Here is a 22,438-nt window from a genome sequence, read left to right as displayed (position 1 = left end):
AAAAATAATTTATTTCAGTTCTTCAATACAAAAAGTGAAACTCATATTATATAGAGTCATTACAAACAGAGTGATCTATTCCAAGTGTTTATTTCTGTTAATGTTGATGATTATGGCTTACAGCCAATGAAAACCCAAAAGTCATTATCTCAGGAAATTAGAATACTTTATAACACCAGCTTGAAAAATGATTTTAAAATCCGAAATGTTGGCCTACTGAAATGTATGTTCAGTAAATGCACTCAATACTTGGTCGGGGCTCCTTTTGCATCAATTACTGCATCAATGCGGCATGGCATGGATGCGATCAGCCTGTGGCACTGCTGAGGGGTTATGGAAGCCCAGGTTGCTTTGATAGCAGCCTTCAGCTCGTCTGCATTGTTGGGTCTGGAGTCTCTCATCTTCCTCTTGACAATACCCTACAGATTCTCTATGGGGTTAAGGTCAGGCGAGTTTGCTGGGCAATCAAGCACAGTGATACTGTTGTTTTACACCAGGTATTGGTACTTTTGGCAGTGTGGACAGGGGCCAAGTCCTGCTGGAGAATGAAATTTCCATCTCCAAAAACCTTGTCGGCAGAGGGAAGCATGAAGTGCTGTAAAATTTCCTGGTAGACGAAAGCGCTGACTTTGGTCTTGATAAACACAGTGGACCTACACCAGCAGATAACATGGCTCCCCAAACCATCACTGATTGTGGAAACTTCACACTAAACCTCCAGCAGCTTGGATTGTGGTCTCTCCACTCTTCCTCCACACTCTGGGACCTTGATTTCCAAATGAAATCCAAAATTTACTCTCATCTGACAACACCTTGGACCACTGAGCAACAGTCCAGTTCTTTTTCTCCTTGGCCCAGTTAAGACGCTTCGGGCATTGTCTATTAGTCATGAGAGGCTTGACACAAGGAATGCGACACTTGTAGCCCATATCCTGGATACGTTTGTGTGTGGTGGCTCTTGAAGCAATGACTCCAGCAGCAGTCCGCTCCATGTGAATCTCCCCCAAATTTTTGAATGGCCTTTTCTTAACAATCCTTTCAAGGCTGTGGTTATCCCGGTTGCTTGTGCACCTTTTTCTACCACACTTTTTCCATCCACTCAACTTTCCATTCATATGCTTGGATACAGCACTCTGTGAACAGCCAGCTTCTTTAGCAATGACCTTTTGTGGCTTACCCTCCTTGTGGAGTGTGTCAGTGACTGCCTTCTGGACATCTGTCAAGTCAGCAGTCTTCCCCATGATTGTGGAACTTACTGAATCAGACTAGGGGACCTTTAACTGCTTAGGAAGCCTTTACAGGTGTTTTTTGTTAATTATTATGCAAATTGTCTCTTCAGAGAGGAAGAGGACTAGAACTCTAGTGCCACCTATTGGAAGTAGCAATCCTAAAAGTCAATGTCGACCCTTTAACGAGCCTTGTTACATGACTTATTATAAAGTCCTAGTCCTCTTCCTCTCTGAAGAGACAATTGCATAATTAGCATATTTCCCAGAGGAGCATTGCGACTTTAAGTCTCCTCACCTCGACATGCTTAGCATGTCATTCTCCACAAGGAGAAATGATACTTCTTGGATATTTGTTAATTATTCTAATTTACTGAGATAATGACTTTTGGGTTTTCATTGGCTGTAAGCCATAATCATCAACATTAACAGAAATAAACGTGACATAGATCACTCTGTAATGACTCTATATAATATATGAGTTTCACTTTTTATTGAAGAACTGAAATTAATTTTTTGATGATATTGTAAAATTGTGAGCTGCACGTGTACATACATTCATATAGCGTTAGGGTGTGTGCACACGTTGCAGTTTCTGCTGCGTTGTACAGTACCTTTGTTTTCTATGCAAAATGAAAACCGCAGTGCACACTGTGCGGAATTTTCCGCGGTTTCAAAATGGGAGAAAGAATTGCCATGTCAGTTCTTTCTGCGGATTCCGCTGCGGTTTGCCATCTCCTCCATTGTAGAGATGATAAACTACAGGCTAATCTGCAGATTTTACTAAATCCGCGGGGACAAATCCGCAGAGCATTCCGCAGCGTGTGCACACAGCCTTAGAAATCTGTTCCCAGATGAGGCACAGTGAGCGGTTTTGTCCTGAGTAGAGCCTCCATGTACACAGGCTGGCACAGTGCGCGGTTTTGCTCGGCACAGCGCCTCCATACACCCAGCACGCTGTGGCTCGGCCCCCACAGTACAATCACTGAGTGTTGGCAGTTGCAGCACCGAAAGTTTTGCTTTTTTCGCAAGTCACGTGATCCGGGGCCTCTCTCACTAGCAGCCAATCAGAGCGGGCAGTACGGGTGCCGGGCGGGTTCATTCCCTAGTCCGATAGTCTGTGAGCTTAAAGAGCCGCGGCGCGGGTGACGTGAGGAGCTGTGCTGTGTGCAGTGAGGGGCCAGCGGGACGGCAGATACACCGGCATGGGAGGAGGGCCGCGACCCTGACCCCCGAATTCCCCCAGGCCTGAGTGTGAGAGTGGAGGACGCAGGAGCGTGTCGGGCCGGCCTTGTGCGCCTGAGGGCGGGAGGGGACGCCAGGAGGACAATAGGTAGCGGCGGCTGACCTGCCCGGCGGTGTCGTGGCAGGCTGCGGGGAGCAGCGCTGGGGCACACACGTAGATGACCGCGGTGCGGGGCAGGTGACGGCGGCTCCGGGTACATGACAGGACGCGGGCTGTAGGCGCTGATCTCGGACACCGCTGCCCGCACACAGGGATGGCCGCTCGGGGCCGCCGCTCGTGGCTCAGTGTGCTGCTGGGGCTGGTGCTCGGCTTCCTCATTGCATCCCGGCTCATCATCCCCCGGGCCGCCGAGCTGCACCGGTACAGCGGCAAGCGGCTCCGCTCCGCGTTAGGAGGACCGTCGGCGGGATGTGGAGGGCAGCCCGGGAGCAGGACGGACCTGAGCTGGCGAGATCTGAAGGCCACGTACAACGGAGCCCTGGAGCCGGGCAGCGAGGACGGCATTCCCCCGGACAAGAACTTCCTCTTCGTGGGGGTGATGACTGCACAGAAATACCTGCCCACCCGGGCCGTGGCAGCGTACAGGTGAGAGGCCTGCCCGTGGGCATCACTGGGCACAGTGTCTACGCCGGGCATTACTGAGGGGCATCGCCGGGCACGGTGTGTACACCGGGCATTACTGAGGGGCATCGCGGGGCACAGTGCGTACTCCAGACCCTACTGAGGGGCATCGCCGGGCACAGTGCGTCCACCAGACCCTACTGAGGGGCATCGCCGGGCACGGTGCGTCCACCAGACCCTACTGAGGGGCATCGCCGGGCACGGTGCGTCCACCAGACCCTACTGAGGGGCATCGCCGGGCACGGTGCGTCCACCAGACCCTACTGAGGGGCATCGCCGGGCACGGTGCGTCCACCAGACCCTACTGAGGGGCATCGCCGGGCACGGTGCGTCCACCAGACCCTACTGAGGGGCATCGCCGGGCACGGTGCGTCCACCAGACCCTACTGAGGGGCATCGCCGGGCACGGTGCGTCCACCAGACCCTACTGAGGGGCATCGCCGGGCACGGTGCGTCCACCAGACCCTACTGAGGGGCATCGCCGGGCACGGTGCGTCCACCAGACCCTACTGAGGGGCATCGCCGGGCACGGTGCGTCCACCAGACCCTACTGAGGGGCATCGCCGGGCACGGTGCGTCCACCAGACCCTACTGAGGGGCATCGCCGGGCACGGTGCGTCCACCGGACCCTACTGAGGGGCATCGCCGGGCACGGTGCGTACGCCGGACCCTACTGAGGGGCATCGCCGGGCACAGTGTCTACGCCGGGCATTACTGAGGGGCATCGCCGGGCACGGTGTGTACGCCGGGCATTACTGAGGGGCATCGCCGGGCACGGTGTGTACGCCGGGCATTACTGAGGGGCATCGCCGGGCACGGTGTGTACACCGGGCATTACTGAGGGGCATCGCCGGGCACGGTGTGTACACCGGGCATTACTGAGGGGCATCGCCGGGCACGGTGTGTACACCGGGCATTACTGAGGGGCATCGCCGGGCACGGTGTGTACACCGGGCATTACTGAGGGGCATCGCCGGGCACGGTGCGTCCGCCAGACCCTACTGAGGGGCACGGTGCGTCCGCCAGACCCTACTGAGGGGCACGGTGCGTCCGCCAGACCCTACTGAGGGGCACGGTGCGTCCGCCAGACCCTACTGAGGGGCACGGTGCGTCCGCCAGACCCTACTGAGGGGCACGGTGCGTCCGCCAGACCCTACTGAGGGGCATCGCCGGGCACGGTGCGTCCGCCAGACCCTACTGAGGGGCACGGTGCGTCCGCCAGACCCTACTGAGGGGCACGATGCGTACGCCGGGCATTACTGAGGGGCATCGCCGGGCACGGTGCGTCCGCCAGACCCTACTGAGGGGCATCGCTGGGCACGGTGCGACCACCACTTCATTCATATTGGTCCCAGCGTGTGGACTATTACTCATGTGCTATGTTGTACATACTGAAGTATCATTTCTCAGCGTGGAGACTGACATGCTAAGCGTGGAGACTGACATGCTAAGCGTGGAGACTTACTGGAGTGTTACGTTGGCAGAATGCGGACACTAGAATTTCAGACTTCTGTCCTATGGCTGTAACTAATACTAGGTTATTGAGCTTCTCTCACTTCACCATCTCGTCTGTGGGCTCGTCCTTGAGTAAAGCTTGGCAAGTTATTTAGCAGATGTTATATACATTATACCAGGTGGAAGCAGGCACGTGTCAACTCTGCTTTAATTTGTGGTAAAGGTGGAGGCGAGGGGGACAGTGCCATTGTTTTATGGTGGCCGCCAGGTGTCCTAAAAATGGTCCATCCTGTCACTCTGAGCTGTAATTTTCTGTGCTCTTACATGTGAGGACAATAAATGTACGTGTAGGTTTTACTCATATAGCGCCATTAATTTCACAGCACTTTACAGACATTATTAGCGCTGTCCCCATTGTGGCTCACAATTTAGATTCTTTATTAGTATGTCTTTGGAGTGGGGGAGGAAAGCATACAAGCTCCTTGCAGACGTCCTTGATGGCATTTGACCCCCCAGGACCCCAGCGCTGCAGTGCTAACCACTGTCCTGCCCGGTATACTGTGATTATCACTAGATTAGGGGTACTGGTATACTGTGATTATCACTAGATTAGGGGTACTCGCACTTTATTGTTGCATGTGACAGCTGTGGTCTATGCAGGTGCATTATGTCTTCTGCCTTGTGTCACTGGCACCAAACCCAGTCAGAGCAGAGCAAATGTCTAGAATCTATTTGTCGGGCAGATGTGCTGTCTGTATTGTGTTGCATTTACACCACCCATCGACTGACCACCAATCAGTAGATAGTTGTTGATCAGCCAATGTTTAATAGCCTGTTTACATGGGCAGACCGCCCGTCAGATGCACGCTGAGCTATCGGTTCGTTCAGTGCATATAGGTTGCCTTTGATTTCGGCAGCACAAGTCCTGTTTACTCATCACGATGTGCTGCAGAGAACTGTCATCTTTTTTATGCAGTACAAATTATATATTTTTTTTTTTTTTTACCCAGGATGAGAATGTTTTGCTTGTGAAGATGATGATGATTGTCAGCCTGTTTACACAGCATGATTATCTTAAAAAGAATGCTCCTAGGGTCCCTCGTTCCTGATACCCTTGCAGTGTAAATGGTTCTGTATGTCCTCACAGTAAATTTTGTCTTAGATTAGTACTTGAGTAACATTTTAGCTAGGGTCACCTCCTTGTTAAATCCATTAATTGTGACAAAAAAAAATCATAACTGTGTTTAGTGGTTGAATGTAAGCGGACTGTATGGCATAAAGCCTGCAGAGTTGGCCAGTCCTGCCGACCTTCTAATGTGGTGGGTAGCCAGACACAATAGTTTAGTAGTTGTAGTAATATTTATCTATAATATTAAGTTTTCTATTGTGTCTGGCTTATAAGTCATGTTTTGGCCGCAGCTTGTGTACTTGAAGGCGTTTCTGAAGCCCGTCCTTTTGGGTTTCCGATAGGGGCTTCTGTTGTGAGACACTCTGGTTCACCAGTTGTGAGTTCCCCTTCTGGACTCCCTCTGGTGGTGACTGCAGGTTGTGCGGTTGGTTTGATCGGTGGAGATCTGCCACCTGAGAATGAGGATGACGATTGGATCTCAGGATTCTCAGATTGGATTTAAGACAGCTGACGCCCTATTCAGTTGCTGGTGATTCCTTCTGGCTTGTCAGCTCTTGGTTTTCAGCTCTGTTCCAGTCATCTAAAGCTAAGTTTTTCTGCTAATGTTCACACTTGATTTTGTTGGTCTATTCAGTTTTTTGTGTGGTCTGCCAGCCCCGGCTGGGGGCTGAGCTGAATTTCCACTCTTATTTATCAGTATTTTGCCAATTGGCTTTTTGTCTCTTTTTGCTCTGTCTCAGAATATTCCAGAGTGCTGATATAGTGGGAGAAGTCACTTCAGGGTTAATTTTGCTGTCAGAAGTGTTGGACATTATTTTTGTAGGGTTTTTTTGCAGGTTGCAGACAGTGACTTGCCTTTCCTTTCATAGAATCATAGAATCATAGAATCGTAGAGTTGGAAGGGACCTCCTGGGCCATCTGGTCCAACCCCCTGCTCAAAGCAGGATTCGCTAAATCATCCCAGTCAGATGTCTGTCCAGCCTCTGTTTGAAGACTTCCATTGAAGGAGAACTCACCACTTCTCGTGGCAGCCTGTTCCACTCATTGATCACTCTTAACTGTCAAAAAGTTTTTTCTAATATCTAATCTGTGTCTCCTCCCATTCAGTTTCATCCCATTGCTTCTAGTCTTTCCTTGTGCAAATGAGAATAAAGTTGATCCTTCTACAATGTGACAGCCCTTTAGATATTTGTAGACAGCTATTAAGTCTCCTCTCAGTCTTCTCTTTTGCAAACTAAACATTCCCAAATCCTGCAACCTTTCCTCATAAGACAGGGTTTGCAGACCGGTCACCATTCTGGTCGCTCTTTTCTGAACTTGCTCCAGTTTGTTGATGTCTTTTTTAAAATGTGGTGCCCAAAACTGGACACAATATTCCAGATGAGGTCTGACCAAAGAGGAGTAGAGGGAAATAATGACTTCACGTGATCTAGACTGTATGCTTCTGTTAATACATCCTAGAATTGCATTTGCCTTTTTTGCTGCTGCATCACATTGTTGACTCATATTCAGTCTGTGATCTATTAGTATACCCAAGTCTTTTTCACATGTGCTGTCACTTAGCCCTATTCCTCCCATTCTATATATGCTTTTTCCATTTTTATTGCCCAGATGTAGTACTTTGCATTTCTCCCTGTTAAAAACCATTCTGTTAGTTGCTGCCCACTTCTCCAGTTTATTTAAATCTTTTTGAATCCTCTCTCTCTCTTCTCTAGTATTAGCTATCCCTCCTAGCTTTGTGTCATCAGCAAATTTAATCAGTTTACCCTCAATTCCTTCATCTAAATCGTTGATAAAGATGTTGAACAATACAGGGCCCAGGACAGAGCCCTGTGGTACCCCACTTGAGACATTCTTCCAACTGGATGTGCAGCCATTTACGACCACTCTTTGGGTCCGATCACTAAGCCAGTTATGAATCCACCTAACAGTTGCCTTGTCCATTCCATACTTAATCATTTTTTCAATAAGGATTGTATGAGAGACTTTGTCAAATGCTTTGCTGAAGTCAAGATATACTATATCTACAGCATTTCCTTGATCCACCCAATCAGTGATACCGTCATAGAAGGAAATTAAGTTAGTCTGACATGACTTATTAGTTACAAACCCATGCTGACTCTGTTTAATCACTTCATTCTTATCCAGGTATTGACATACATGTTGTTTAATAATTTGTTCAAAGATCTTTCCTGGTATAGAAGTCAGACTCACCGGCCTATAGTTGCCTGGGTCCACCTTCTTCCCCTTTTTGAAGATAGGAACAACATTTGCTCTTCTCCAGTCTTCTGGCACTTCTCCTGTTCTCCAAGAATTTTCAAAGATTATAGAGAGGGGTTCAAAAATTTCTTCTGCTATCTCCTTCAGTACTCTGGGGTGTAATTCATCTGGACCTGGAGACTTGAATTCATTTAGGCTAGCTAAGTGTTTCCTCACTATCTTTCTGTTTATAGATATCCTGGATTCTTCTATTCCCTTAATAGGACAGTGAATAACAGTTGATGTTACATTTCCTTTCTGAGAGAAAACAGATGCAAAATAGGAATTTAAAAGTTCAGCCTTCTCAACATCCTGTCTTACCATTTCATCATTTTCATCCTGTAAAAATCCTATAGCATCTTTGACTTTTCTTTTACTTTTGACATATCCCCAAAATCCTTTATTATTGCTTTTGACATCTCTTGCAAGCCTCAATTCATTTTCAGCTTTAGCTAATCTGATTTGTGCCCTGCAGGTTCTGCAGACAGCATTATATTCTTCTTTAGATATGCCTCCCTCTTTCCATTTTATAAACATTTTTTTCTTCCTTTTTAGCATGTGCTTAAGTTCTGTGTTCATCCATACTGGTTTCCTTAACTGCTTCCTATTCTTCCCTCTTTTCGGAATTGTTAACAACTGTGCTTTGAGAATTTCATTTTTCAAGATTTCCCATCCTTCCTGGACATTTTTGTCTTTAAGGATATCCAGCCATTGGATCCCTCCAATTCTCTTTCTGAATCCCTTAAAATCTGCCTTTCTGAAATCTAACCTTGACGTCTGAGTCTTCACAGGTCTTCCGCCTCTAGTTATCCAAAATTCTAAAATAGCATGGTCGCTACCTCCTAGGGTCCCAGCCACTTTTACCTCCTCAACCATTTCCTCCCTGTTTATAAGGATTAGATCCAAGGTAGCAGTTCCCCTTTCAAGTTAGTTTGGGCCCCATCATTTGCTCAGCCTATTTTCCTGCCTGTATTTGTGCCTTCATCTTGTTTCACCGTCAATACATGTGTGGGGGCTATCTATTCCTTTGGGGTCTGCTCTGGGGCAGTTTTCCCTTTTCTTGCTTTAGGCTTATGTAGTCCTCCGGCCGTGACGAGGCGTCTAGGTTCATCGTAGGCACGCTCCACGGCTACTGCTAGTTGTGTGGTAAGATCAGGGATCTGCATAGTTACCAACCACTCTGGTTTTCTGTGGCTTAGCTTGTTTTGCTTTTTTTCTCCTCTGTGACCCATTCATAACAGGCTTCTGACTGAGTTATGAGTGTGGACACCGGTCCAGTTCAGACCAAGTCTTAAGTGTGTATCCTAAATGCCTCATGCTCATGGCCAAATTCACAAGTAGAGTAGCGCACCCATACTGAATCTTTTACCATTTGTACATGTTCTGTGCGTTTATAGTCTGCCTCCAACACATGGTTTATGTAATAATGGCACCACCGATTTGGACACACAACGTCTGAAACAAACACTTGTTTTATCAGAGCTCCATTTTATGGTCTTTGGGGCCAGGGTATGTTGCAGTCCTGTAACTGAATATCCCTTTTATCTGGTTTTTGTGATGTGTACATAGTGGTGATATAGGTGGCGGCACATTTTGATGCCAGTGATTTGCACATAATTGTAATTACTTTGGCTCAGTTTCTGGCTTATCTCTGGGTGATTAAGCATTGATGCCGCTGTCGGCTGAGGTGTATTGAGTTGCACCGTACCCTGATCACTGATCCCGTGCTGCTGACAAACAGTTTTCGTCAAGAACAATGCTTCTGCCTGCTTGACTCTTGCATAAGTATGCCCATGGGTATTTGATGTGGTGAACGGTAATGTAGCCTGGTGCAGAGATCTTGGGCTGATTTCTACCCCTAATGAGTGCTGATTGCGCCCTTCTGGGGTCCTTGCCGTGCTGGTGCTAATTGTTATTACGATTGTTCGACCTCCATTTGGCTGCATACTGTTGGCAGCACATCCTATGTTTACACGCGGAGATTACTAATATGGTACATTATCTGACCAATGAGCATTTTACAGAACTTGTGACAAGAAAAACATTTGAGATAGTGTATTCTAATATGCCTTGGAAAAGAAAATGCCCTTGGGTTTTTTTTTTTTTGTTTTTTTTTTTTTTTAGACCGATTTGAGACTTCCAAAATTTAGTCTTGAGTACAGACCTGTTTGGCCGGGTTGTGGGTCTCAGTCCAAACTTGACACCCTCGTAGGTATAGATCTGCAGCCGGCCTGGACACCACGGTCCGTACTGAGAACATGTATGTTGGACATGTGAAACCGGCTTTATGCAAGAAGGGGTCAGCTTTTGTTTTTATAGATCACTTGTTATGTTACACGTGTTCTTCATTCTCTATTCCTCGTGTATTTTTTGGGGATGGCGGTTCTTCTTTTCACTACTGATTGTAATTTTAATGATCTATCCTTGCAGGAATGCTGTTTCTGTAACCAATTCTGCTATTCCAAGCCTTCCACGTGACTAGATTGCTCCCTATGAGAACAGAGACCCTTAGAACTCCCTTGTCTCCAGGCCGGTATGGGTGTCCTCGGTGAGGGCAGTCTGTTAAAATGACAATGTCGTGTATGATACGTAGTGACCTGCAGGTTACAGGTCTCCTTCTGTTCTCTTTACCTCGTCAGACGCTGACTAAGGGGAGAAAACTTCACAAGTGTCTTCCTACAGCGATTATGAGTGCGGGTAGTGTGGTAGTCAATCTAGGCCAGCACGTTTTCACAAGATGGTGTAGAGGAGGCAAGGGTGTAATAGAGCTGAATTTGTCACTTACCGTAACTACAGTTCCGGTAAGTGACTACAGTTTTTTCTATGCCATGGTAATATGTTCTGTCATACAAGCTTATCATGCTCACAAGTGGGCACTACTTTTGGGTACGTTAGGGGTAAAGATGCTCTGCTCTTGGTTGTATGGCCAAGTTAATCGCTGTTAAATAGTGACCTGATTTGATGATTTTTTATTTATTTATTTTTTTTCCCCAGAACTTGGTCCCAGTCAATACCTGGAAAGGTGGAATTTTTTTCAAGTGAGGGCTCAGACACATCTATACCAATTCCAGTTGTGGCACTGCAAGGTGTGGACGACTCTTACCCTCCACAAAAGAAGTCCTTCATGATGCTGAAATATATGCACGATCATTACCTGGATCAGTACGAGTGGTTCATGAGAGCAGATGATGACGTCTACATCAAAGGAGACCGTCTAGAGAGCTTCCTGCGTAGCCTCAATAGCAGCGAGCCCTTGTTTTTAGGGCAAACTGGTCTTGGTTCAACAGAGGAGATGGGAAAACTGGCCTTGGAACCAGGTGAAAATTTTTGCATGGGTGGCCCTGGTGTGATCATGAGCAGGGAAGTCCTACGCAGGATGGTGCCACATATTGGAGAGTGCATACGACAGATGTACACGACGCATGAAGATGTCGAGATCGGTAGATGCGTCCGAAGGTTCGCAGGGGTGCAGTGTGTCTGGTCCTATGAGGTTAGTACTGCAAATGTCTCATTACTATACACATAATGTTTTGTCTCTAAAGTGCTGTTATCGCCTGTCGCACTCGGTTTACATTTCCATGGACAGGCCACTGCAAATTCACTATGTGAATGCGGAATAAGAAAAGTGCCATGAGATACGGAGTGCTGGGCCGAATTACAGATAGTCTTGTTAGGTTCTCTCTTGTCTCTACTGATATCTTATGACAGTATTTCCAGTCCAGTCTGCAGGAAATGAATAAGATATGAAGATGGATCATCCTTTCCACTGAGAATGAACAAATCTTCTCATAAGGATAAAGGGACTTGCTGTTATGGATGGCTAATTAGAGAACGCTGCTCAGTTTCCAAGTCGAGGGCAACGCTCGCTAGTCTCTTCTCTCAAAATATTTGGTTGGACAGAGTTTAGAGATCCCTGCCCTGTGTCTGTGACCATCACGCAGTCCACTATTGAAGAAAAGTAATATAGTGCATATCGGAACTTTTTAAGCTCTGTTCATTTCATCCTACCAACCAACAAACAAGGATATTAATGGTGCAGATCTTTATACCTATTGTTTGGTAGCGTAGTTTTTATATACTGCATTTTAAAATACCATTGCCCTTTGAGTATATTCTACCCATTATTGGAGGCTGTCTGTCCATCCATCTGTCCATGAGGCCATGGTGATCTGCTAGTATCCATAGAGAGCTGCAGACTCTTTTGTTTAAAAGTGTTGGGATTCCAAGACTACTAGACATGATCAAAAAAAACTTTGAACACCCTGGTCCATGGCCATATCATTAGTCCATAGCCCTGCAGATCTCCTACCTGTCAGAATCCCCAGCACCTCTTTTGATTAGCAGGCAAGGTGTAATATCGTGTTGTATCTGAGCCACAACTGCTCACCGTGCCTACTACTTGATGAGGCGCCAGGCATCCTGGCAGGTTTTCCATGGCTTTGAATTAGGGTCTTGTGAAACTTGTTAATCATGAGACATCACCCTCTAATATTGTAATAATAATAAGTAACATTCAATAGGTGATAGTGGCGGTGCACCATAAAGGATACAAGTAGCTGCTGTCCCGCATGCGTTCCTAACTGGGGGCAGCTTTTCATTGAAGCGCTGCAGGAAAGATGTATACAGGAAGATTTATGTAAACTAGAAGCTTGGGCTGACAAATTAGCTTTAATGGGGATAAATGTAAGGTCATGCACTTGGGCAGAGGAAATCGATGTATAATTATGTGCTTAATTGTAAGACACAGGGCAAAACTGTCACTGAAAAAGACCTGGGTGTATGGGTGGATGACAAACTCACATTTAGTGGCCAGTGTCAGGCAGCTGCTCACAGGCAAATAAAATAATGGGATGCATTAAAAGAGGCACAGATGCTTTGAGGAGAACATATATAGAGGTAAAATTAAGTCACTAGTGCGACCGCACTTAGAATACTGTGTACAGTTCTGGTCTCCGGTGTATGACATAGCTGAACTGGAGCGGGTGCAGAGAAGAGCGACCAAGGTTATTAGGGAACTAGGGGGTCTGCAATACCAAGACAGGTTATTACACTTGGGGTTATTTAGTTTGTAATAAGATCACCCCTAAGCCTTAATTTTTCCAATGTATAAATATGAGGGGACAGTACAAAGAACTTTTTACTCTTAGACCTGTGACAGGGACAAGGAGGCATCATCTACGTCTGGAGGAAAGAAGGCTTAATCACAATCACAGGCTATGTGCACATGTTGCAGATTGGCCTGTGGAATTTTCCACACAGAATCTGCATCTCGTGGCAGAAAACGCTGGGCAAAATGCTTGCGGAATTGAGGCGGATTGTCATGTGTTTTTTGATGTGCGGCTTTGCCTTACTCATTGTATAGTCCATGGGTGCAGAAACGCTGCATTTCAACACAAAGTATTGACGTGCTGCGGAAAACAACCCGCAGCGAATCCGCGCGATTTTTCCGCAGCATGTACACAGCAATTCTCAAGTTCCCATTGAATATCATTGTTACTGTACTACACTGCGGATTTGATGCAATTCTGCGTGTTCAAAAACGCTGCGGAAACGCATCAAAATCCGCACCGTGTGCACAGCCTAAGAGAAATGAGACTATGGAACTCTCTGCCATATGATGTTGTAATGAGTGATTCCCTACTAAAATTTAAGAAGGGTCTGGATGCCTTTCTTGAAAAGTATATTACAGGTTATATACACTAGTTTCCTTAATATTGCGTTGATCCAGGGAGCTAGTCTGATTTGCCGTAAGTGGAGTCGGGATAGAATTTTTTTTCCCCAACGTGGAGTTTACTGTTCACCACATGGGTTTTTTTTTTTGCCTTCCTCTGGATCAACATGTTAGGGTATGGGTTGAATAGATGGACTTAAAGTCTCCCTTCAACGTTAAATATTATGCTACTATGTTAGCCAGTAGATAGAAAAATATTAAGATTTGAGAGTCCTTAGTGGTTGATGCCTTTTTATTGGCTAACTGAAAATATGGTAACAAATTGCAGGCTCTCCAGACTACTCGGGTCTCTTCATCAGGCATAGAAATAGAGACCTGCTAAAGGAAACTCTATTTTGTTGGCCCCTTTGCTTCGGCTTTCACTGAAGCTTCTGGATTTTGTATTCGTTCGTACACCCAACCTGGAAACCTAAACTTTGTTAATCCCCAAGAGTACGGCTTGCTTCTGACTTAAGGCCCCGTCTCACTAAGCGATCTCGGTAGCGAGATTGCTGCTGAGTCACAACTTTTGTGACGTAACAGCGATCTCACCAGTGAGATCGCTGTGTGTGACAGTGATCAGCGAGCTCCCCCTGCCGGGATCGCTGGAAGAAACCTCTGGACATTTCTTTGGTCGCTGGTCTCCCGCTGGCCAGCACGCATCGCTGCATGTGACAGGCGGGAGACCAGCGATCAGGTGTAAAAAATAATAAAAAAAAAATAAATAAAAAATATAGTTATTCTCACCTTCCGACGTCCCGTTCAGCCATCCTGCCTCTCTCCACGCTCCGGTCCCAGTGATCCTTTGCACGAATGACCGCTAGACTTTGTTATCCCTCGAGACCGTGACATCTCGCGGTCATTCTCGCAAAGGATTACTGGGACCGGAGCGTGGAGAGAGGCAGGATGGCTGAACGGGATGTCGGAAGGTGAGAATAACTATTTTTTATTTTGATTCTATTTTTTACAGGGATGGCCAGCGATGCCGGGCGCTCGGCATCGCTGTGCTGATCGCTGGTGAAGCAGTCTGTGTGACAGCTCACCAGCGATCACATAGCGACTTACTAGCGATCCTGACACCTTGATATCGGTGTCGGGATTGCTGGTAAGTTGCTTAGTATGACGGGGCCTTTACGCCGAGGCTCTCAGCTGGAATATTTCAGAACACGGGCTCTGGTTGTGCATTTTCAGCTGCGAGCAGCATCCGGATTTTGGTTGGCACACTTTATGAAGTCTCTCTCTAACATCCAGTGAACAGTCAAGAGTAAGGGTATGTGCACACTTTGCAGATTTGTGTGCGGATCCGCAGCGGATTTGGCCCTACGGATCCGCTGCAGATTCGCAAGTGATGTACAGTACAATGTCAAGCAATGGAAAAGAAGAAATGCTGTGCACATGCTGCGGAAAAATCCGCACGGAAACGCAGCGGTTTATTCCGCAGCATGTCAATTCTTTGTGCGGATTCCGCAGTGTTTTTACACCCATTCCATTATAGGAATCCGCAGGTGTAAAAACGCAGGCGAAATCCGCATGTAAAACGCAGGCACTTTGACCTGCAGATTCTGTGCGGAAAAATCCACACACGTACCCGCAACGCGTGCACACACACAGGCTGCTTTCCCTCTGGCAATTTTTTTTGCTCCAGTGCCCTTTGTCATTAACCCCCTGGCACTGGCTTCCCCAGCGGGCGCTGCGTGTCTCGTGCTGTGTAGCATGCTCACCTGGTATGGAACGGGATAATCGGCACACTGGATTATACGTCACTAGGATCAGGTCAGCAAATGCTAATCTGTTTTGCCCTGCGGGGAATGGTGACTGAAGTTTCCAGGCGAGTGAACACCTTTTTCATGGTGGATGTGCCGTGTCTTTAGTTAATAAGCTGATTACAGTACTTTTACCCTTTTTCTAAGGTGTATAGCTCTTACTGATCACGGCCCTATCATTTGCTGGTTAATACATGTGCACACACAGCACTGTGCGCAAAGGGAAAGTGAAGTGAATGGTGATTGTACAACACAAGCCTTCTATGTTTAGTCGGTCAGTCCGTTTCTTCTTGGTGTTGGCTCGCTGTGACCTTCAGGGTCATGCGTTTACTTGGGGAATTAGGGCCAGCTTAGTTCCCGGCTGACATTACCCTGTGAAGCAGCTTGTCTGCGATCGCTTCCTGCACTCTGCAGCTTATCCAGACCCTCGGTGTGGCAGAGGGGGTCTGTCTTGTGTCCATCTCTGTAGCCTGGGAAAGCACTTGTCAAGAAGGTGAAGATTATAGTCTTGGCATTCTGGGAGGATTTTACTGTCACATTTATGTACTGGTAATTGGGCAAGTGTGAACAGATGCACAATGCAATTGCCCCAAAACACAAGTAGATGGAAATATGTGACTTCTCGTTCCCAGGAATAAAATTACAGTATCTGTGTAACTTTCAATTCCTCTATTCTCAAGCTCTCCGCTTGCTGTTATTTATCACGGCATCTGGTATTTACTGCCAGTTAATGCCAATCTGTCCTGATTGTGATGGGCATTCAGGTGCGCAGCTCTTTACAGAGCAGTTACGCTGGGGTTTGATGGACACCGTCTAATTACAGGTCGTGTGGCCAAAAGTAGCCATGTGCTGGCGCTACATCGCAGCGTAATGCAGTTGAATGGGGTTTTAAGTCTCTTTCAGACATCTGTGTTTCACGGATAGAGCTGGTACCCAGGATGGTCCTTTTGCCCAAACCCCCCCACCCCCTCTATCCACCAAAACCTGATAAGTGTTCGAAATTCTAATCAAAGTGATTATAATTATTGATGCACCAAATTAGTTTTTCTCGTGCATAAAAAAAAAAATAAACAACTTAATGGGTCCTTTATTGTAACCCACAGCTTACTGCAAGCAAGTCATAAAAAGTATGAACCAGTCGGTATTTTTTGGGACTTGCTCGTCTCGGTTGCAGTACTCTTGTGCTATCAAGTAGAACTGGCACAAAGCGATCTTTAGCTGCATGACATGCCGCAACCAAAGTCTGTCAAGCCCCCAGCCTAATGGGACTGGTTTCTTGCACCAGTGTGTCCACCACATGACCAGGACAGGTGGTCCACTGGAGGTCAACAAGGAAAGTTCCTGTTGAGTGGAATCCAGTGGAGGTCTTCACAACCTGTATGGAACATACATATACTAGAAAATCCTGTCTATTGAAAAGCTGGACATACGGCAATAAGGCATGGCATTTGTGGTGTTCTGTAGTAAATAACACTATTTTATGTGGATGGATTTTTGGAAAAGCTGTAGCCAAAAATAAAACCTGCAAGATCCGGGATTGCCATGGGTTTGCGTTGTGGCTTTTACCTCTTCAGTATAACGGCTAAAATCTCTGTGGATCTGCTATAACATACGGACTTCTGCAGATAGCCTGCAGGTTTGCAGCAGAAACATTGTCATGTGTCTTTTGGGTCTTATTCACACGACTGTGTAGAAAACATTTAATGTTTTTTCCCTTGAAGGAGCTGTTGAACATGTATAGCAGAAGAGCTTCATATGTTGGTGTCTTGGGGATTTGCTGCGGAGGAAAAGTCAGAACGTGAATTCCGAGCCGACCAAGAAACAACTTGTTTACTTAACTGGCCTGCGAGGGTATATGGTACAGACCAAGCCTTGTTAGCTCTCCAAGTCACAAGGCCCGTCTGTAACCAGCCTGCACCTAGGCTCCACAGTACTGCGCTATAATTGGCGATCGCTCACCTTTTATTTGGACACTGGTGTAGCAGTAGGTATGGCTGCCACTGAGTGATCTGTGTCCTGCACACAATGTGCTGCTCTTTCAAGAAATAGGCACTTAAAATAGTGTGATGTACCCTCCGACTATGGTACAGCGGTCTGCAACACTGACTGCTGGTACGCCTTCTGGATATTTGGCTGTAGATGCCAGCTTTTTACCTCCTGTGCCATGGTAAAAGAAGCATGGGGGCAGCTTGTAACTGTGCATACGGTAAAGGAGTTCAGCTTTGTTTCTGCTCCTCACTTATTCATGGTTCCACCCACACAGTATGGAGCTAATCTCCGACGAGTGAAGCTTTGGGGGGGGGGGGGTGCAGCTCTGGTGTTTTTGGTGTAGCTTTGGTGTTTGGGGGGGGGGGGGGTGCAGCTCTGGCTTTGGGGGGTGGGGAGGAGAGGAGTGCAGCTCTGTGGAACATTGCTTGTGAATGTTTGACAGTCTAGGTGCGGTGGATCAATTTTACGGTTTTCTCCTAGAATCACCTTTCACTAGCTCATCTGCTCCACTGAAAGTAATGACTGTTAAAGTCCATTTGCGCTAATAAGTATTGTAAAAAGTCATTGCCTTTTTAAAGTTCACTCCAGATAAAACCTGTACTCTGCAAAGTGCTGTGACTATCACATTTTGCTTTTTTTTTTTTTTTTTTTTTATTCGTTTAGTGAACCTCAGGACACACAGAATGTACAACATACACAATGGCTTATGATAACAAGCATTATACATAGCACACATGTTTCCGTCCATTGTAAAATATAATGCAGAGAAATTGCACACTCTTATAAACAAGGTAACATATACCTATCCTTCTCCAAGCATACATAAAGGATAATTGCCTATACATTTTCCAGCATGTATATCAATTCAATTTCACAAACCTTGTCATACCATTCAAAAATGTTCTGGCATTGAAATGAGAACTAGTCGTAACCTCCTACTCTACTCCAAACATGCCCTCTGTAGCAACAACCTCACTCTCCATAGCTACCGGCCCTCCCTATCCACATGAAGAAGCCCTCATCACACAGTAACAAATCCTCGCCCTCTAGCAGCCTCACTGCAGAGAACAGAACCACCCAGCTGCTCCTCCTTCAGACACACACTGAACAGTGATCTATGGAAAGTGAAACCAGTGAGGAGGGAAAATCATCCTGTATTCTGGGACAGGCTGCTCCCATCAGTATTTGTGTCATTAGAGACACAATGCTCACACACTGCACCAAATCTGCTGCTGTGTGAAGACAAATATTTAAAACTAGATACTGTAGACAGCGGTTGTCTGGCATTAGGGAGCTATATTGGACTATTGACTGGACTCTTCTGATGTTAATGGAAGTACTTTTACCAGGCATAAAGCCTGTTTGATCAGGATGTACAAGGTTCAATATAATTGAGTTCAGTCTAGTAGCTAGAATCTTGGTGAAAATTTTATAGTCCACATTTACTAACGAGATGGGACAATAGGATTCACATTCCAAAGGGTCCTTCCACTCTTTCCTAAGCACCATGATGTTGGCCTCATAAAAGGATTCGGGCATAGAATTCCCTTCCTAAATTCCCCGAAATACCTTCACCAGTAGTGGCTTCAATATATCCTGGTACTTCCGATATAATTCAATAGGGAACCCATCAGGTCCAGGGGCCTTCCCAGAAGCCATGTCTGTCATGGCGTTATCTATCTCCTCTGCGATGAACACAGCGTCCATAAGGGCTCGCTGCTCGGGATCTAATGTGGGGAATGATATATCTGACAAATAGTCTAAACACCCCAAAGTGTCAGTCACTTTTAGACATACACTGCACCGAATCTGCTGCTGTGTCAAGACAAATATTTAAAACTAGATACAGTAAGAATAGTTTACGCTTAGATTTAGTGTCCACGTGTTGAGTATATAACCTCTGGGCAGCCAACCACTCAGTCCTGTTCCCACTAGTTTGGTTAGATATATATGCTGCCTCTGCGTCCTTCAGTCGTTGCTCCACCTCGTCATCCTTTCTTGAGGTTACCCGCTTAATATAAGAGATCGTGGAGGGCAAACAGCCCCTCAGGTATGCCTTAAGGGCATCCCAAAATTAATATCTTGAGGTTCCGGGTGGGATGCGATGAACTGATCAATCGTTCTGTCATGAGGCCCCATCAATTTTAACCAGAAAGAATTCAACGTCCAAGCTTTCCCACTGTCCACTCTCCCATATTTAAGTTTAAGGAAGACCGGACTATGGACTTAAACCCTACTTCCATGCTCTATATCAGTCACCCACATTGCCAGACCACTAGAACCAAATATATAGTCTGTGTGATAGAGAGCGTTTAGTGGATGAGTGGCAAGTATATTCCCTTAACTCGGGGTGACGCACCCTCCACAAATCTAGCCACCCCCCCATAAATGACAACGGGGTTGTAGTCGATGGAGAGGACCCCCCCCCAGTCACTCAATCGTCCAGCCTTAATTTATCAAGGCTGTTGTTCATGACCATGTTAAAGTCTCCCATACAAATAACATCTGCGTCTGGGTAATTAACCCCTTCACTACCAAGGGTGGTTTGCACGTTAACTCCCGGGCCAATTTTTACAATTCTGACCACTGTACCTTTATGAGGTCATAACTCTGGAACGCTTCCATGGATCCCGGTGGTTCTGACATTGTTTTCTTGTGACATATTGTACTTCATGTTAGTGGTAAAATTGCATTCAAATAACTTGCGTTTATTTGTGAAAAAAACGGAAATTTGGCGAAAATTGTGAAAATTTCGCAATTTTCCAACTTTGAATTTTTATGCCCTTAAATCACAGCGATACGGCACACAAAAAACTTAATACATAACATTTCCCACATGTTTACATCAGCACAATTTTGGAACCAAAATTTTTTTTTGTTAGGAAGTTTTAATGGTTAAAAATTGACCAGCGATTTCTCATTTTTGCAACACCATTTTATTTTTAGGGACCACTTCACATTTGAAGCCACTTTGAGGGGTCTATATGATAGAAAATACCCAAAAGTGACACCATTCTAAAAACTGCACCCCTTAAGATGCCTAAAACCACATTCAAGAAGTTTATTAACCCTTTAGGTGCGTCACAGGAATTTTTTGAATATAAAAAAAAATGAACATTTAACTTTTTTTCACAAAAAAAAATACTTCAGGTTCAATTTTCTTTATTTTACCAAGGGTAACAGGAGAAATTGGACTGCAAAAGTTATTGTGCAATTTGTCCTGAGTACGCTGATACCTGATATGTGGGGGGGAACCACTGTTTCGGCGCATGGCAGACCTCAGTAGGGAAGGAGCGCCGTTTGACTTTTTCAATGTAAAATTGGCTGGAATTCAGATCGGACGCCATGTCGCGTTTGGAGAGCCCCTGATGTACCTAAACAGTGGAAACCCCCCAAGTGACCCCATTTTGGAAACTAGACCCCCAAAGGAACTTATCTAGATATGTGGTGAGAACTTTGAACCCACAAGGGCTTCACAGAAGTTTATAACGTACAGCGGTACAATTAAAAAAATCATATTTTTTCCACAAAAATGATCTTTTCACCCTCAATTCTTATTTTTCCAAAAGTAACAGGACCCTAAAAGATACTGTGCAATTTATCCTGAGTACGCTGATACCCCACATGTGGGTGTAAACCACTATTTGGGCGCATGGCAGAGCTCGGAAGGGAAGTAGCGCCATTTGACGTTTTTGGCTGGAATTGAGATCGGACACCATGTCGCGTTAGGAAAGCCCCTGATGTACCAAAACAGTAGAAACCCCCCACAAATGACACCATTTTGGAAACTAGACCCCCCCAAGGAACTTATCTAGATATGAGGTGAGCACTTTGAACCCGCCAGTGCTTCACTGAAGTTTATAACGTCCGGGCGTGAAAATAAAAAAATCGTATATTTTCCACAAACATCTTTTAGTCCCCATTTTTTTATTTTCCCAAGGGTAACAGGAGAAATTGGACCCCAAAAGTTGTTGTCCAATTTGTCCTGAGTACGCTGATACAGTAGTTTTCTCCCACATATGAGGTATGGGCACACGTCGGGGCTCGGAAGGGAAGTAGTGACGTTTTGGAATGCAGACTTTGATGGATTGGTCTGCGGGTGTCATGTGCGTTTGGAGAGCCACTGATGTACCTAAACTATTGAAACTCCCCACAAGTGACCCCATTTTGGAAACTAGACCCCCCACGGAGCTTATCTAGATGTGTGGAGAGCACTTTGAACCCCCAAGTGCTTCACAGAAGTTTATAACGCCTGGGCGTGAAAATAAAAAAAAATTTTTTTCCGCAAAATATTTTTGCCCCCAATTTTTTATTTTCCTAAGGGTAACAGGAGAAATTGGACCCCAAAAGTTGTTTTGTAATTTGTCCTGAGTAGGCTGATACCCTACATGTGGGGGTAAAACACTGTTTGGGCGCATGGCAGAGCTTGGAAGGGAAGGAGCACCATTTGACTTTTCAATGCAGAATTGGCTGGAATTGAGATCAGACGCCATGTTGCCTTTGGAGAGCACCTGATGTGCCCAAACAGTGGAAACCCCCCAATTATAACTCCAACCCTAACCTCAACACACACCTAGCCCTAACCCTAGCCCTAGTCCTAACCCTAGCCCGAAAATGGAAATAAATACATTTTCTTTTAGTTTTATTATTTTTCCCTAACTAAGGGGGTGATAACGGGGGGTTTGATTTACGATTTATGGCGGTTTTTATGTTTGGCGGCTGTCGCACGCTAAAAGACGCTTTTTATTGTAAAAATAGTTTTTGCATCACCACATATTGTGAGCTATAATTTTTCCGAATTGTGACCCACCAAGTCATGTGAGGTCTTAATTTTTGCGGGACGAGTTGACGTTTTTATTGGTACCATTTTCGGGCACGTGACATTTTTTGATCGCTTTTTATTTCGATTTTTGGGACGCAGAATGAACAAAAACCAGCGTTTCATGAATTTCTTTTGGGAGGTGCGTTTACACCGTTCCGCGTGCGGTAAAATTGATAAAGCTTTTTTATTCTTCGGGTCAGTACGGTTACAGCGATACC

At 45.9% G+C, this 22,438-nt stretch overlaps 1 protein-coding gene across 1 annotated transcript in view; it reads left to right on the top strand.

Annotated features, from left to right (window-relative positions):
- The first annotated feature begins 2,315 nt into the window (after positions 1 to 2,315).
- CHSY1 (chondroitin sulfate synthase 1) overlaps positions 2,316 to 22,438 on the top strand; it is a 51,970-nt gene continuing 31,847 nt past the window's right edge. The window contains exons 1-2 of the mRNA XM_073568826.1: positions 2,316 to 3,057; positions 10,931 to 11,426. Of these exons, the coding sequence (XP_073424927.1) occupies positions 2,726 to 3,057; positions 10,931 to 11,426 (828 nt within the window). The 5' untranslated portion in view covers positions 2,316 to 2,725. The remainder of the gene's footprint in view (positions 3,058 to 10,930; positions 11,427 to 22,438) is intronic.

The sequence above is a fragment of the Dendrobates tinctorius genome, unplaced genomic scaffold, assembly GCF_039654945.1.
Source record: "Dendrobates tinctorius isolate UK_male_01 unplaced genomic scaffold, ASM3965494v1 ptg000022l, whole genome shotgun sequence".
Classification (NCBI taxonomy): Eukaryota; Metazoa; Chordata; class Amphibia; order Anura; family Dendrobatidae; genus Dendrobates; species Dendrobates tinctorius.
This window is presented reverse-complemented; position numbering and strand designations above follow the sequence as displayed.